General features: G+C 41.2%; 1 protein-coding gene across 1 annotated transcript in view; it reads right to left on the bottom strand.

Annotated features, from left to right (window-relative positions):
* The window catches only part of VWA3B (von Willebrand factor A domain containing 3B), a 62518-nt gene extending 47816 nt beyond the window's left edge, over positions 1 to 14702 (bottom strand). The window contains 9 exon segments of the mRNA XM_065741201.1: positions 655 to 776; positions 2712 to 2881; positions 6263 to 6422; positions 8121 to 8371; positions 10702 to 10796; positions 12812 to 12940; positions 12943 to 13021; positions 13023 to 13033; positions 14663 to 14702. Coding sequence (XP_065597273.1) covers positions 655 to 776; positions 2712 to 2881; positions 6263 to 6422; positions 8121 to 8371; positions 10702 to 10796; positions 12812 to 12940; positions 12943 to 13021; positions 13023 to 13033; positions 14663 to 14702 — 1057 coding nt within the window.
* Positions 14703 to 17539: the final 2837 nt, after the last annotated feature.

Below are 17539 nucleotides of genomic sequence, written 5' to 3'. Positions count from 1 at the left end.
AAGGTTGGGTTTTCCTGGCAGAAGTAGTATTGTGACTAAGAAGAGCCATGCTGAGAGCCTTCTGTACAACTCCACTCACAGTAAAGTGGAGATTCTGCTTCTCCCCTGCTTCTTTCTGTTTCTTCCTCTTATTTTTTTTCCATCTTTTTCCTCTGTCTTTGTGCCCTCTCTCTAGTTCTCTTTACTGTGCTCTCTGCCTGTCATCATGATAAATTCAAAGCTTGAGAGAAGGAAGTCAACCATATGTGGGTTTAGTTCCTTGGTATTAGCCATGAACTAGGTCTTTATTGATGTGACTGTTCTATCAGAAGCCATTCTTACCTCTCTCATCTCCCTTTCTGCCATTACTTCCTACATTACAACCAAGACATTAGTACTGCTGTGTTTATCTTTACTCCCTGAAATATACATTCTTGCTTCCAATCCTTTTTTCACTTCTCTTTCATTCTCTCATGCACATCCTCTATTCTCCTCACTTCTCCCTTTTTCCTTCCCTCTCCTTCCTTCTGACAGAATTTCCATTTGCAAACTTTGTTCCGACCCCACCCATGCCTACAGAAGGTTTATTTTGATTTAACACTAAGCACATTCCTACATTACATTGCTACCTTGAAATCTCACTTAAAAATACAAATTGGTTTTAAAATTATCTACCTAGTGGCATTCTCCCTTTCACTTTTCTGGAACTCTGGGCAATTAGACCTTTCCCATCTTCATGTTTTAGTGCAGGTCCAGTAGCATCTCTATAGTAATTCTTCTCAACAAAAGCATGGAATCTGTAATAAAAAATGAGTGTTCACCAGTCTGCAAACTGTAAATACTTTTCTAGTTTAAATGTGAATGTCACATATGCAAGATCATAGCAACGCACAACTTTGGAATTATTTCCTTATCTATTCAAGATTATCAAATGTTCACTTACAACAGTATTATGAATGTTATCAAACTTTTATATACATATATGTACTTTCTAATGTTTCTCCATGAAGAACATACTTTCATTTTGGTATTGCTTACTATGAGGCACTTTCCTTTCCAATCATCTGGAAATTTGTTTTTAATTAATGCTCCTAACAGCTGAGCAAGCACATCATTCGAGATATATGAGAGGATACTAACACCTTTAAATTAGATTATCCTTCCAGTTCAAAGCCCAACAAGAACATTTATTTCAATATCCAAATACAAGCAGGAAGTCAAGCAGACTTCATTTACCCTCATTCTCAAAACAGACGAGTTCCCAAAGCAGGAAAAGGATGCCTTTCTAAAGCAGAACTACTTCAGAATCAAGGAGAACCTACAAACCTGGTGTAGGGAACCTGCTTTGGCAGGGGGGTTGGACTCGATGATCTCTTGAGGTCCCTTCCAACCCCTATGATTCTATGATTTAACCATTCCCATGAGGAAACTGACAACCTTATAGACAAGTTATTGGGCAAATATTCACCAGCAAGATATTTGCAGCCTCTGCACCAAAGCTGTACTATTATTAGAGAGAAAAAAATAGTGAAGATAATGGGAATCATATTAGGCAAAACAACTTCTCCCAGCTCCTTGTCACAGCTCTTCTTGCCTCTTTCCCTACTGTGCAAGAAACATTTACTTTCCTCTTATAAAGAAGGAAACAACACTGCCAAAAGAAAATCAAGGACAGTGACCAGAGGTATCGTGGAGGTGCCACAGTTCATTTAGACATATATCAGAATAAACATAACATTTTCCCACAGTCTTGGCTTTTGGCAGACACTCCACCTCTTAACAGCTACTTCTAAACACAGATGGCTATAAAAGAGCTAAGCAGCTGCCATCTTACCAATTGCTCTGCTGTCATTTGGGACATTCCTACTGTTGGAGGCCTTCCCATTCTTCACAAACAACAGTGAAGCAGAAAGCTACAGCAAGCATTTCACAGCTCTGTAACCATACAGTGACTTCTGCTAAGCAGAAAAACACCTATCAGTTCCTATTGCCCTCTTGCTGTTCAGCCAGTTAGATATTCTGGCACTTTTCATTTTCTCATTTGTTTTCCTTATTTTGATATCAGAATCAAGATTAAAGTTGTATTATCACTTCATACTGAAGACTGACTCTCACCACACAGCTGGTTCCCAGGATAAAGTAGCCAACAACCATATGGAATACATCAGTTTCCACCAACCACACTGCAAAGTAGGGTGCAGAACTGCAATTTCACACAACCAGGCCTAATGAATACCACTACTTCAATTTCCTGTTGATCCAGGCACTGCCTATTTTGGACAGGCATTACCTTTCAAGTATATGTCCGCATGACACTTGATTAAAAAAAAACCAAAAAACCTATACATCCTTTGCTGGTGCACGTGGATGCTACCAAAGGACAGAGCAAATTGATGAAAACTTGTTTATGTTGCCATTCTTTTTCCTAAACAATTTTCAGACTTTCAAAGAGAAGCAGATGACAGATGATTTAGGATGTAACTAAGGAATGGCTTTTCTTGAAGCCAGCGAGCACATATGTGGAGAGAGAAGGTCCCTTTGAGTAGACCCCGTATTTCAATTATAGCTCTTAGATTATTTCCTCTGTTTATCCACACCACTTACTGAACTGGTTTGTCTCATTTTCCTCATGAGAAAAACAGGAATAATATTCAGGTATCTTCAGATAGCATTCCTAGCAATGAAACACTTCACAAGTGCTGAAATCTTACACTGCTTTTTCTTTGTCATACCTGCCAGAGGCCAAGTGGCTCAGCTCCTTCAGAAAAACAACAGTTTCATCTTCCCTGGCATTAAAAGATACAGCGTTGACTGGACAGGGGCCATCAGAAACCTTCTCTAGGAGTAGCTGCTTTGTGTCTGCTGGAATATCACCCACCACAAAGTAATAAACAGCTTCCATCTGTCATAAAACAAAAACAAAAACAGAACAAAACAAAACAGGAGTTGGGGAGACTGTTTTACACAGACAGTTGGTATTCATTCAAGCCCTGTGCTGTGCTGAGCACCAGCATGAAAATTTGGTAGAACCAATACATTGCTTGGGTTATCAAGCAGATTTTCAGTTCTCCTTATCATTTATGCTAGCAATTCAGATAAAGTCCACACAAACTTCCACACAAAAAGCCTGGCCCATAAGTCTGATTCTGCCCAGTACAAGCCCCTTCCTACAGAAGTTAACTGAAACCAGAGAGAGGTGCAAAGCACAACTGTGTTATTAGCCAAGAAAATGCTCTGGGCTGCATCCCACTTGGAGGAAGAGGGGCACTATCTTGATGCCTTGCCAGGGCTGAAAAGCAATATGAACATTAATACCAGGCATACTTTTATTGGCAACATGTATTTTGAGGGTTAGGAAAGATGCATCGTTCTTTGAATGCTACCACAGGTATTTACAGATGGTTCGTATTTTTTATACTTCTGAGGCAGAGTTTGGAACTTGGCAGGTTTGTTATGAACACATACACTTATGTTATGAAAACATTTTTGTAAGAAGACAGGGAAGTTGAAGAAATGTCCTTTACTTTTTGCTTGCGTATTACATTATGACAGATTTGTTACTGCTTGTACAAAACCATGCAAAATGAATAATTAGTAAATATGCTCCTTGAATTTTCACCAACTTTAACAACAAAAGTAACCATACATTCAGGTATGATAAGAAATATTCTGGCTACTGGTCAGGACTGGAAGACATATCCCCAAAGCAGCAACCTCATTCTGGGCTAGACAGGCAAATTAACACAGCAGCACCTTGGGTTTTCTCAGATCTCATACGAGGCTCTGGGCATCCCATGTGGGAGTCAGGGCCCATGCTTACAGACCACACTTGCTCTGGAGCAAGCAGGTCTGCTGTCAGCCAGGTATCCTGACATAACTGATAGACAAAAGCTGAGGTTAAAGAAAAGAATGAACATCTTTCATTAAAGTGTAAAGTTAACACAAAACCTATCAGCTTTATAAACAGGCACACAGAATCAAAATAAATCAAGACTTGCACACATCTGTGCTTTGGTTCAGTTGTGGAAGGTTCCCTCTGTGTTTCATACAGATAAATAGTTGTCAGAGCACGCATGCAGCTCTTCAGCTGAGACCCAGTCCTTGCATAACATCCTTGTCCTGGAAATTCCTTTTGCTGAAGAAGTTCCTGACCTTGGAGAACATGTGCAGACATGCACAACCACTTTTCTTTGAGTTGCTTCAGATTCACATCTTCTCCCCCTCCCTCCTCAGTCTGCCAATAATCCAACAATTTGATACTTTATAAGGGTATTAACTTTCAAACTTCCTTCAAGTGCCTGCCTCTGCAGCTTCTAAAACGCTTAAGTTTCTTGGGAATAGCTGGTGCAGAACCAGCTCCTCAAGAAAATAAACAAAACTGCTAACCATGAACAATTTACTCCACTTACCCATGAGCCCAGCAGCAACATACCATGAAAGAAGTGTTCCTTACAGAACAGCGAGGAAAGGCTCAAACCTTTCTATTTATTCCTCCATATTTTGAAAATGATAATTTATGCAGCAATCCATACAACCAAATGAACTCCATACAGTAACTGGAAGGAGAACACTAACAGTGCTCCTCACAGCCTTTACTGTTACCTTGGGAGGGGAGGTACATTAAGAGGGGTGACCCATACTTTGCAGAGTGGCACCTGCGTAGAACTGCAAGGTAGAGACCACAGATGCATTTGCAGCAAGTAGAGCCCCTTACAGCAGAGTGATCTCGAGCCTGGCACTGACAGGTCATGAGAAAAGGAAATCTAGGGACTCTACACACATAGAAGAAAAAGTCAGCCTAACGGAATGACAGGAAGAGCCAAGTCCAGGGAAAAAGGCACTATTGTTTTGGAGCAATTTCTGTTGACGGACGCAGTTCTGAGAAATTAGTCATTTATGACTGTTCAGTGAGTAGCAGGTCTGGCCTAGGACCGAAAGGGGTCTGGTCCAGCCAGCAACACAGCCTGCGCCCAAAGTGAACTGTCAGTTACAAACGATAATGACTGTATTTAGGAGTAATTAAAGTCTGTCTTACATGGATCACCAGACAAAATAGGCTCCCCCAGATTACCCATTAGCCCACCAATGTCTAGAAAATATAAAAGATCTCACTGTTGGATGAGTTATAATTCCTGTTTATCCGTATGCAGACTCAGGTCCAGTAAGCCTTTTCTTCATCCAGACTGTACTGAAATCCAAATATCATCTTTTTGTTTCTCACCAGAAAATTTGTAATACATTGGAAATGTTAGCATAATTTATGAAGGGGACATTTTAAAAAGCAGTCATAAAAATGCCACTGTTGCACAATCTGCTCCTCAGCCAGTTCCTTTCTAATATCGTTTTCAAAACATCAAGGTTCTTCCAGATGAGAATTCATCTGCACAGGAAACAAGGAAACTCAAGCCAAATATACCTTCTCTTACAAACAGTGTCTCAAAATCAAATTTACAAGGGAGTGAGGATTGGATCTGTGCACAAGCATGGACTTCAATGGCAGCAAAAACTAATGATTATAACCCACACAATTTTCCATTAAATCTGGGTGCCAGGAACTGAATTTAGATTGGAAGCCGATTTCATAAAATCTATCTTTAACAGTACAATTTTCAACTAACTAGCACATATCTTTTGTGCTTTGTGACTTCTGCTATAAATGAATAATATAATACAGTACCTCAAAAAATAGTCAGAATACAATTGTAACAATAGGTGCTATGCTTTGTCTTTTTGCCCTGAATTAAATTATAGTTGTAACTTGGGTGATAAAAAAAAATATTTCAAGGCTCCTGCTGTCAATAAATGCATAAAGAAATCTCTGTACTTAATATTTTAGATTTTAAGTCAATTTTTTTCAAAAGCATTTTGAATACATTACAAAATAAAAATGCTTTCCTTGTCTTCAGTAATGTTGATACTAGGAATAGTTTCATGAACTTGAAACCCTGAAAAACATATGGTAAAGAAAGTGGAAGTCAGGGTATTTGCTCTTTCCTTTAATGACTGTATATTTTTCTGTGCTCCAAAAAAGAAAATACAAGTTTTTGCTTTCAAAGTACAATAAATTTCCATAAGCAGGCCATTGGTAGAAGTATTGTGTGCAGTTACCATTGGGAAAAAAAAAAAAAAAAAAAAAAAACCCACCAGCAGACAGAAGAAATCTTCCAGATCCTCCCATTCGTATTTATCTTTTCAAATTTCACTGGGGCAAATCACAGTAGCCAGTCTGGCACTGAATAATCTTGGATTTACTCAAGACTTCTGAAGAGATGTATGAGCTTACCGACTCATCACTCATGGCTTCCACCAGGGCTCCAGCAGGGGTGGTACTGCTGGCAGCTGTTGTGTGGTCCAGCTTCCAGAGCCACTTCACCGCAGATTTTACAGTATATTCAGACACAGGAACGGATTTCTCTTGCCACTTCACAAGATCCTGAGCAGCCCTGCAAATGACATTAACTATAAATCAAAAGCAGTGAGAATAATGCTGACAAAGCAAAATGGTGGAGCTCTTCTACTGTTGGTATTCTTGTAGACTGTTAAGTAATAATAACAATAAACCACACATTAAATCGAGGCTTGCAATAAAAGTAGAGGTAAAATGAAAATCTTAGAAAAATAACTTTTTTTTAAGGCAACTGTTGAAAGCCCATCCAAGAGGGCTGCAGTACTTCACAGTTTCTAATTCATATTTGTCCTTTTGCTTGCATATCACATACTTATTATAAAGGTGCAATTTTTTTTTTGTAAATAGGTGTACAACAAAAAATCTGGTTTATCTTTCCAGGAGTCACTGCACAGCCCTCACATCAGATCATTTTAACTGCCTTGTGCTCTTTGCTCCTTTTTTTTTTTTTTTAGGAAGTGCTGATTTTTACTTGCCCACTAAAATAAGATTCATGAAGCGATGCTTTTCAGTATTTTAATTGGTCAAAAGCCTTTGTCTTTGGCATTACAGAGGGGCAAAGCATACATGCATGTATACGTCTGCATGTACATATAAAAAAGACAAAAGACAAATTTAAAAAATAACAGGTTCCAGTAAAGTAACTGGTTGCAAGATCTGTGACATTTCATCAAGCACTGTTCTGAATAATTCCTTGTAAACATAAAATAGATTTATCCTTTCCCAGGTTTTTCTAAAAAAACTATTTCTAAGCTATATTGTCCTTTGTCTCCCTTCTAAAACAAACAGAAAAATCAGTGAACATATTTACTCTGCCTCAATTTTGACTCCACTTTTCACATCATCTGTAAAGAAAATGGTTTTTGTGCTTCTCAAAATCTAGGGAAATCATCTATTTTTTGAATTGAGTGTATCATAAGATAGAGAATTAAGATAGGGGAACAGAATCAAATCTGAAGGGTAAAGTGTGCATAAAACATTAAGAATCACAGTGTAGTTGAAAGTAATCTCTATGGAACTTATTCCAAATCTGTAAATCCCGATTTGTGCATCACTTTTTTCATAGTCACAAAATTCCATTCATCGGTACAAACCCAAGCTTATGACTTCAATCACTTATGTAAAAATGAGAATTCATGCAAGGATGCATAAATTTGAATAACTGCTTCTATCTTTATACTTGTAACTAAACCCAGATTCATTTACTCTTGTTAAGGAACAAGCATTTGTCTTTTGTTATGGAAATCTAGTATTGTTTCCTAGTCCTACTACTTATTTCTGTGACCATGGAAATCTATAGAAATACAAATGACTATGCCCGTGTCTATGATCCACGGGGGAGTGTATATTCAGCTGAAAGGCAGAAAACTGTACTGCCTAAAGGCACAAAAATACTTAGGCAGTCAGATGGGACCTCACTGTTTCATTCTGTAATACTTAGATGCATTATCGAAGCTCATTACTGCTGTTGCAAGGCATCCCTTATCCTTCTACATTTGCTACGTTTGTGGAAGGTGGTATCAACATTTGGTTTTTGTTAGCCTTTATCATCTCCTCAGGCTAACAATGGTTTCTGTTAAATGGAAGCAGCAAACTCAGCATTATTCTGGGTTAAACTTGGTGGAAAATCTATACATACTGCCATGACACAAATTACATTATCCAAACACACATCTGTATGATATAAGACTCTTGTTCTCCAACAACAGGCAGACATGGACTCTTTTCTGCTTACCGAATGAGGTTAAATTTGGCAATTTGTGTCACCTGTTCCATGAGTACCAGAGAAAGTGCATCACGGCACAGATCAAATTCGGCTGGAGCTGCTGTGCCAAAATCCAAAACAATGACAATGCACCGTTCTTGGATCACTCCAAATATCAGCCGGCTTTCACTGGTTAGCCATTCCATTCGTTGCTGATATAGCTCAATAGCTCCCATTAGACGTTCCACAAAATGAAGAATCAGTTCTCTTTTGGCTGTCAGCTTTATTTAAATAAGGGAGAGAGAGGAACTGAACGTTAAAACAACACAAATGAAGCCCCAAAGCTTAGCGCAGCTGCAGTAACTGGTTTGCAAGTGCCAGATATGCCAGCCAAGGTAGCGGTGAAAACAACCCATTTTTCTCCTGCTATTTCAGAAGCAAATACTTGACAAACGTATCTAAGCTATAACAGAAAAGACGCTGCATTTTGTCCTAATTGCCTTTCATAATCTTTTTATACAAGCATGGGACACCGCCAGTGGGTTGTCTGTCTCAAGACTGGAGCAATTAAGAGTGAACTGAACGGGAGCGAGGATGGAGAAAGGGCTGCAGAACAGATGGATGAACAAACAGGAACACAGACACTTTGTACCTTCTTAGATCAGAATTTTGACTGGCTCTTAAAACGCCGCTCAGCCATACAAGGGAGTGAACAGTTTGGTGCTGGGGCACTTCAGTCTCCACCTTGTCTTTAGCATTTGAAAGGAAATGTAAAAGGCTTCCTATTTGCGCTATTATTTCACTAACAATGCCCAACATTACAGCTTAACTATTTGAGGGAAGGGGCTTAGGCAAATGCGGTCGACAACTAAAACTTCTCATGCCGTAATAGTAAATTAAGAAAAACGCTGATTCAGCACAAAAAAAGGAGACCCTCTGTATGTATCTATCTACAAATGTTCATTGTTCAAAATGTAGGACTAAAAACACGCTGCAGGTTCCAGTAAAGTCGTATCCCCAATATCTCTGACCCACCCAAGCTAATTTACCTACCACCTTCTACGTCCAGCTGCCTTTCTGAGAGTAGTCCAAAACCTTAGAGACACAAATGTTTGCAAACGAGTATTTCTCAGTGAGAAATCAGTCTGCAAACTTCTTCCTCTCCCACGTATTCCTCACTGTTCTTTAATGTTAGCTAGGGCACTGTAAAGCACCTCACAGACACACCAGCAGGCTGTCTGCAGAGGAATGGAGGCCTGGGAAGGAGTGCTCAGAAAGTCCAGTTTCCTTCCATCGCTGCCAGACTCACACTAACAGCTCACTACACTACACTGATCAAATTCCATCTTAAAATAAAGCACTTTTCTTGCCCCACCCTTTTGCTTCTAGTTAGCCCATCCAGATTCCCATTTCTCCGAGGGGCTGGAAAACTTCTGGCTGTCCACTCTACATTTATTTATGGCAGTTCACATCTGTTTATTCTTGGACTAGCGTGATTTTTAGCATTGAAAATAATAGCTCTTCTCTGTGCCTGCAATCTGCCTTTCTGGAGGCATTCATGGGCAGTAAGACTATCGTTTTTCAATCTTTGGTCTTACCTAAATGCGTTGACATCAAGCAAGACCTCTTAGAAGATTAGCACTCTGCTGCCAGCTCTTCCAGGTACCTACTCCTGGAATTACCTCTTCTTATCCTGTGCTAATTGTAAATAATACCACATTCCATATTCTAAATGAGGTCTCACCAGATCTTGTATAGTGGCACTGCAACTTTAAGTCTACCACCAATGTTTTTTCCCTGCTCCAAACATGCCCTATGATTAAAAGACATCAAGTAGATATTTCATACAGAATTAATTAAAAGAAAAAAATGGAATAAGGTAATAAGGTTCCTTGAAATAGTTCTTTTCCCATTTTTACACCTTGTGCCTCACAAATGATTCAAGATACCAGAAAAAAAAAATGACAAGCCATTTGTTTTTGTCAAATCCCTTCTGAATTAACTCTCTCCCTTCTGGCTCATATGAGTATCTCTTCAGTCAGATCCATCCTCTCAACGATGGGACAGCCAGCAGCTGTTACTAAGACATTCCTTAGAACATGAGCCCGGGCAGAGATCCAGCTAGCTCTCTATAGTCAGGGCTGAGGCCTTTTGTGACCCACTGGCACTGAGCAAAGCAGCATTTTGCATTGGTAATGGCAGCACATAATGTCTAATTTCAGCATCCCCATGTGTTTTATTGATTACAAGTACTTTTCTTAAAAAGCTCAGCTGAGCATCTTCTTTTTAAGCGTTCTTTCTTTCAAAACAGAGTAAATGTTGCTTAGAAACTGCAGCTTTCTTCTATGGAAAGATTTACTGCAGTGCTGCACCAAGACGAGAGTGTGAGTCTCCACAAGGAAAAGCACAAAAAGATATCTAGCTTCTCTACTGCTGACTATCACTAATATTTGAGAAAACAGAAGAAAAAAAAAAGATCAAAAGATAAAGTCCTCACGCAACAAATGTATATATGCATGTCGTGTCTCTGGGAGACATTATAGTCATATCATTCTACTTACAGTGATAAGAAGTTCTAGGTGCATGGGGAAGTTACCACAGTTCCACTTACACTATACATGCTGCCATCTTGTGCTCTCATATATTGAGGAAACAGATCATCTGCATACCGAGAAGCCACAAGTTTCCCCAAAGTGGTCACATAATCTACAGTAAAGGTTACAAAAGAACAAGTTGTTAATCATCAGGATTACTTTCATGATGTTCTGTTTTTCTAAAGCACACGCAATACAAAGGAGATTAATTTTTACTCTTGTTATCATGTGCCTTGCTTACATGATGGCAAAATATCTTTCTACAGAACTTTAAAATCAGAATTCATGGAAGCCTTTTTAGAGGAATGAAAAGGATTCTTTAGTATATTGGGCTTTGAATGAGAAGGAGTTTCTCCCTTAGTAATAAGCACTGCAAAGTACATGTGTCTTTCAGGTATTCTTCAGATCAAAGGCATAGTATCCGTATATGAGACACATGTATCCATATTTATCTCTGGACGTTAAGAAATTCAAGAGAAATTCTAGTGACATTGAAATACGACTTTTTAATGGTTATTTTTATGTTGGGGTCCTGAGGGCACCAAAAGTCCTGGGTTACCCTGGTCAGCCTCACCTGGGGCTTCCACCTACTCACAGGGTACTCAGACCTGGGCACCCAGTCTTCGTTTGCCTGCTCTAAGTCCTGGTGGTGCAGGACTCCTGGCTAGATCTTTCAGTCCTGTAATATCACCTGTCTCCAGGGTTGTCTCTGGCTCCATCTCCTGTTCCTGGCTGGACTCTAGAGCTGGTTCATCACCTCACCTTGTCTGGGAGTGTTATTGGATGCTGTTACTGGCACCCTGCTCTGCCTGCTCTGCTTGCATGCTGCAGGACTGCATCCTAGTCGGCCCTGCCTGACCTGTGGTTGCTTTTGGCTCCTGGCTCACTTTCTCCTCTTAACGCTGCCCTGCTCTTGCCTCTCCCTTACCAGTTTTGTCAGAAGCAGTGGGGGGGAAACATACTGACTTATTTACAGGCAAAAAATAATCCATGTGACTTTGATAAAAGAGTGGTTTAGGCAATTAAACTTCTGTATTATCCACTTACCTCACAACAGAACTTGCAAATATTTGTTCATCAAACAAAATACAAAAACAGGGACAGATAATGCTGTTCTCTTACACAACTAACTGGGTGCAGAAGTGGGTGCAACTAAGGAAAAGGACGCACTCTGCTCTCTTTCAGTAGCTAGAGATCTTCTACAGTAGCTCCACTGATAGGAAGACATTAGGGGTGGGTAATACTTAACGTCACAAAGCAGCTATTCTGTACAGCATGCTGCCCTACTAAGTTAGTACGTTCTGCTCCTAAAATTACACTGTAACAACATTAACCCCACTCAGCAGCTTCTTAATCTACAGCACACAGGATTCCAGGATCTGCACTGTTGGTCTTTGAATGTCCCATGGCCACAAGCCAACTGAAATCTTAAATTATGCAACCCAGAACAATTGCAATACATTACAACTCCTACTTCTCAGGCGGTGAGCTCTTCAAATAAAAGAATATTTTACCATGCCTTGCAAAGAACTATTATGGCAGTGATTAATAATTATTAGCAAACTCTTCCCCTCCAGCTGTCAGATAACTGCAAAGGAACATTTTTCTATAGCCTGATTTTGCACAAAAAGCAGCCTGTATTCTAATCAAATTTAACTGTTTTCTTGAAGCTGGTTTCCTGGAAATAATATTCCTGAACAAGCTGGCAAGCCTGGATGATTAGTAGACTTCAGATTATGGCACTGCGTATATTACATCTGCCATCTAAAAATGGGCAGAGTCTCACGGAGTATTATTTGCAGGCAAAAGACTAACAGCCTCAGCACTGCATGTTATTTCCCAGCTGTAGCTAAACTATGGAGGACTTGAACTGGAGCTTGAAGTAAAGAATGCAGCAACAAGCTCAATAAGAAAAGCCATTTTTGGGTACTGAGTCCTCAGATCAAAAGGACATGTTCCACAGTTCTCCAAACTGGCAACACCAGAAACAAACAATACAGTTTTCCTTTCTGACATTGTTGTAAGATAAGAGACAATGTGAGTAACTCCCCAGAGGACACTAGGGTGCAAAATGAGCAAAGGACTACAGACAATTCTATTTTAATTGACTGTTGATTTGTCTAATACCTCTCCTGTGCTGGAATCCAATTTGTGACAAAATCTGGGACAAGGTCAATTTGTTTCTCTTGAGTCCATGAAGCTGAAGCCACTTAGAAGATGAAATGAGGGGCTGTACATCCATGTCCCACTGTCTTTCAGACTCCTTTCTTTCTCCTCTGATTTCTTTCTGTGGTCCTCGTGGAAACTTCAGTTCTCACGGTCTTGTCTGTACTTTTTAATCAAAGGCATCTGTTGTAAAGAGAAATGGAGTGATAACAACACTTAACATTTTAAAAAATACATATTCACTTCAATTATTTGCTTTCTTTACCATATATCACAGTACTCTGTATGCATATAGCTCATTTCTTATTTTCTTTTGTTATACTGGGCAACAGTCTTAATCTGGAAAGCTGGTCTCATTTTACTTACTGCTTTGTTTCTTTTTTTTTCCTCTCCATATCTATTCACTTTCAATCTGTAAAAGAAAATGTCCGTCGTATGGTGAAATCCAAGCCCAAGCAAAGCTAGGTCCAGTTTGCCAAATGGCATCTCTCCCAGCTCCTAAGCATCGCTCCTAAGTCTTGGGAATGAGAGTTTGTAGGAGACATCTAAAGACTGTCAGAAAATCATGACATACACATTAGAAGCATTATGCAATAAACAAGGATCCCTTAACAATGATACACTCAGCATCAACATCTAACACTGCCAGCAGGAGATCCTGATTTTACTGAGAAGCTGGTGAAATTCCCTCATCCCACATCTATCACAATTGCAAACAACGGCACTGGCATCATCTGCTCCAGTCTGTGATAGACTATGTGCATGCACAGGAGTCATTGGACATGAAAGTCCATTTTCTTATCAAGTTATCCAGAACAATGAATGCATCTCAGCACTGACTTAACAGTTGGCTGGGATATCTCCACTTGAAAATGGGAGCAGAGGCAGATCAGAGCCTAGAGTGGCTGGGGCAAAAAATGGAAGTGATGACAACAGTGATTCTCTTGTTCCTCAGCACAGAGGCTCTAGGAAGACTTCGGTATTTCCTGTTCATTCCCAAAATACTCTGCACAAACTAAGCCAGCTCTTGTCAGTTAAATACCCTTGCTGTATCTAAGTTTATTTTCTGTGGACATTTGATGTTTCTGACCATTTTCCCCAGCGACAACATTATCTGGAATATCCCAGCCATCCACTTCCCATTTACTGTAAGCCAGATGAAATGTAAATATACTGCGTGGACCAAACAGCTCCAAAACATAAAGAAGGGTACTTCCATCCTTAATGACTAAAAATAACCCTCAGTCTGGTACAGAGTACCATGGAGAACTCACTGCTGAGATCAAATACTACAACAACTGACCTGGTTACAAAGGTTCATTAGACAGATTTGTTCCTCAGTTAATCACACGTAGAGGAAATAAAAACGTATTCTCAGAAATCATCCTCCAGTGACAGCCTTCTGCATGGGGCATGCTGGCACCAGTTCCTTTCCAGTCAGTAGTGCTACCAGCAGGATGCTGGGCTGGCGTGCCTGCAGAGGCTGCTGGCATCATACCAGCCCTCCTCCTCCTCTCAGTACAGAAGCAGTAATGACAGATGTTAACTCTGAAGAGACACAGGTGAAGGTTTGCAGCTGCACAGGCTTTGTATATAGTCAACTGTTTATAGTCACTTGAGCAGTCATTTCCAGTTTCCTCCTCAGAAAAAAAGGCCAACACAGCACCCTATATATAAGCACAGGCAAGACTGGCACAACTTCAGAATGCTAGCAACACAGCTAGCAATACACACATCACAACTTAGCAAACAAAACTCTACATTACCCAGGAAAACACACAATGTGTGTAAAAGCAGTCCTGAAACACTCACAGTCACTCCAGGCAAGTGTCTTAAATGGTCTGTCAGTCATGATGGAGCTCTCGACTGACGGATCCTCTTTGCTTTCTTCTTAAAAATCTGAGGAATTGCTATTAAAAAAGAAATAATAATCTAAAATATTGTCCTTAACAGGTCAATATGAACTGGAACCAGCTGCACACAAGTCCAAGCAATAATAAACTGCAGAAGATTAAAGTAAAGATTTTCCTCAAGGAAAATAACACTCTAAATTAAAAAGAGCTACCTCCCATGTGGTAAAAGCAGATTTGACAGGGACACGCTCATACTCCGAATGGGAATGTGGGTACTGGTAATATGGTTTCCTTTCCTTCCCTGTAAGTAATCGTTAAAAAAGAGTCGATGCAGAAGTTTCTACTCAGATATGCTACAGAAATGAGTGTGGTGTTTTGGCCTACCTCCAGCCAGTTGTATTATATTCCATTATTGCTTTGCATTATACCTTATCTTTTCTAAAATCCCATTTATGACTAATCCAAGCAGTATCTGAGACACTGTTCTGTGAAGAGATTCACAACTTTGCCTGTAAGACCACAAGATGATTCACAAAGGAAAAGAATTATACTTGTGTACATGTATGTGTATGTAGTATAAAGCCTGACCGTGACTGAAAGACAACATCCAAACAGAAAATAAAATGCCAGAGGAAGCAAGGTAGCACATATTTGCTGAGTGTGCCACTTTCAGACATTGTGTTTAGGTTCTTACTTTCATAAATAAGATGAATGGATGGGGGATATTTATGAATCACCAACAGGCCAACTGCTAGCTACTGTCACACAGCAGTTATCGCTATGGGAAAAGCAAAAATGGGATAAAATAACAACAGGACTGCACAGCCCTCTCCCTCTTTTTTTTTATTGTTTTAGAAGTGAACATGCTATTTATTACTCTTGTAGATATATTTATTCCTCGCACATGGGTTAAAATACCCATACAGAAATACATAAACCATTCCAGGCTTTCTCCTCCTTGTATATAAACGCATTAGCAGTAAGAAAGACAGGGAGGATGTTAAAAAGCCAGGAGTCCGCAGTGTACCCGAGAAGCTGAGCATTCAGCACGTGCCTGCTAGCATGAACACCATGGTAACATGGGACTTGGCATCCCTAAAAAAGGAATCTTTGCTATAGAGGAGCTGAGGCAGGCAGTGGCGGCAGCAAGCAGCGAGACTCCCAACGCAGTGCCAAAGCAGTGCCGCTATGCCCTAATGGTAACTGCTGACACACACACACTTCGGCTGGGGAACAAATGCCAGACGCCATCTCGTTTTGCAGACGCCTAGAGGTGTGGCAACAGATTTTCCAGTGCTTTGGATGCCGAGCACTGCTTCCCGGCCACTTAACCACCTGTGTGTGGAGTGCTGGCACTGCGTGAAAAGGAGCACGCTGGAGGGGCGATGGCGCGGCCACGGTGGAAACAGCAAAACCTACCTAACTCTGGGAAAAGCGCGCGCGTTCAGAAACGATGACAAACCAAGAAAACCACCGGCCCAGAGTCTCAGCCAAAACACGCTGTTTTCAAAAGGTGAGCATGAGTTCATCCAAGCACAACTCACACCCATCATGCGCTGCAAGCTTTTCGCAGACGTGGCCGCGCCTGCCGAGCCCGTGCCGTCACACAGACTGGCTTGTCTCGGAAGGGACCTCCCAGCCCAGCCATCCCCTGCCGTGGGCAGGGCTGCCCCCCACCAGCTCAGGCTGCCCAGGGCCCCATCCAACCTGGCCTTGAGAGCCTGCAGCGATGGGGCAGCGCAGCTTTCTCCCGGCGCCCCCGGGCCCGGCCCTCAGCTTCCCGCGGCAGTGCCGCCGCCGCCGCCCGGCTGTTGGCCTGGAGACCGCCCGGTTGATTCGGGCTCCTCCCCGCGCCCGCGGGGATACAGCGCTGAGGAACGAACGGACCTTCAGTTCGTGGTGTTCGCGCGTTAGTCTTCATCTGTGTCTTTCTTTCTCTTGCCCCTCCGTTAAGGGCGCAAGGTGTACAGAAGGGATGTGAGAGGGAAATGCGAATCAATTCATTGCCAGCAGATGCCCGAGTGCGCTTGGTGTTGTAGGGAGCAAAATTACATACGCCATACGCGTGGCGGGAGAGTCACAAACATCTGGATTTGTGTTCTTGTTAATTCTTAGCTTAGACTAAGCAATTGGCAGTGTTTATATTCAGGTTGGATATTAAGAAGAGCTGCTCAGGTGAGCAGCCGAGGCAGTGGCACAGGCTGCCCAGGGAAGTGGTGGAGCCACCGTCCCTGGAGGCGTTCAAGAACCACGTGAGTGTGTGTCTTCATTTCAGCTGAGACACAGTTGTTTTCTTCCGAGTGTCTGGTGTGATGCTATGCTTTGGTTCTAGGAGAAAAAACATTGTTGATAATACACTGATGTTGATAGTTGCTGCTGGGCAGCATTGTACACAGCCAAGGCCATTCTCAGTGAAGAGCCTACGGTGTTGGAAGGGGACAGAATTAGGACAGCGGACTTAAACTGCCCAAGGGGGATATCCCATAACATATTCGTGCAGGAGTTTTTGAGGAGGGTGGAGTTCACCTCTCCCTCTCTTTTGCTGCTTGGGCATCAGTTGGGGGTTGATCGTAGTCGTAACTATTATCCTTTTCCTTCTCCCTATTTTAGTAAATAATTTTATCTCAACCCGCAAGTTCTACTTTTTTCCCCCCCCACCCCAATTCTCTCCCTCATCCCACTGGGAAGTGGAGGAGTGAGCGAATGACTGTGTGCCACCTGCAGGGTTAAACAACTCTGAGGCACTGATGGACGTGGATTGGCGGGCAAGACTGATGATAGGTCAACGGTTGGACTAGATGATATTAGAGGTCTTTTCCAACCTTAATGATTCTAT

The sequence above is a fragment of the Cyrtonyx montezumae genome, unplaced genomic scaffold, assembly GCF_038088225.1.
Source record: "Cyrtonyx montezumae isolate F1298 unplaced genomic scaffold, pur_monq_1.0 scaffold_3, whole genome shotgun sequence".
NCBI classification, from domain to species: Eukaryota; Metazoa; Chordata; class Aves; order Galliformes; family Odontophoridae; genus Cyrtonyx; species Cyrtonyx montezumae.
The sequence above is the reverse complement of the archived record's forward strand: the minus strand, read 5'-3'. Positions and strand labels throughout refer to the sequence as shown.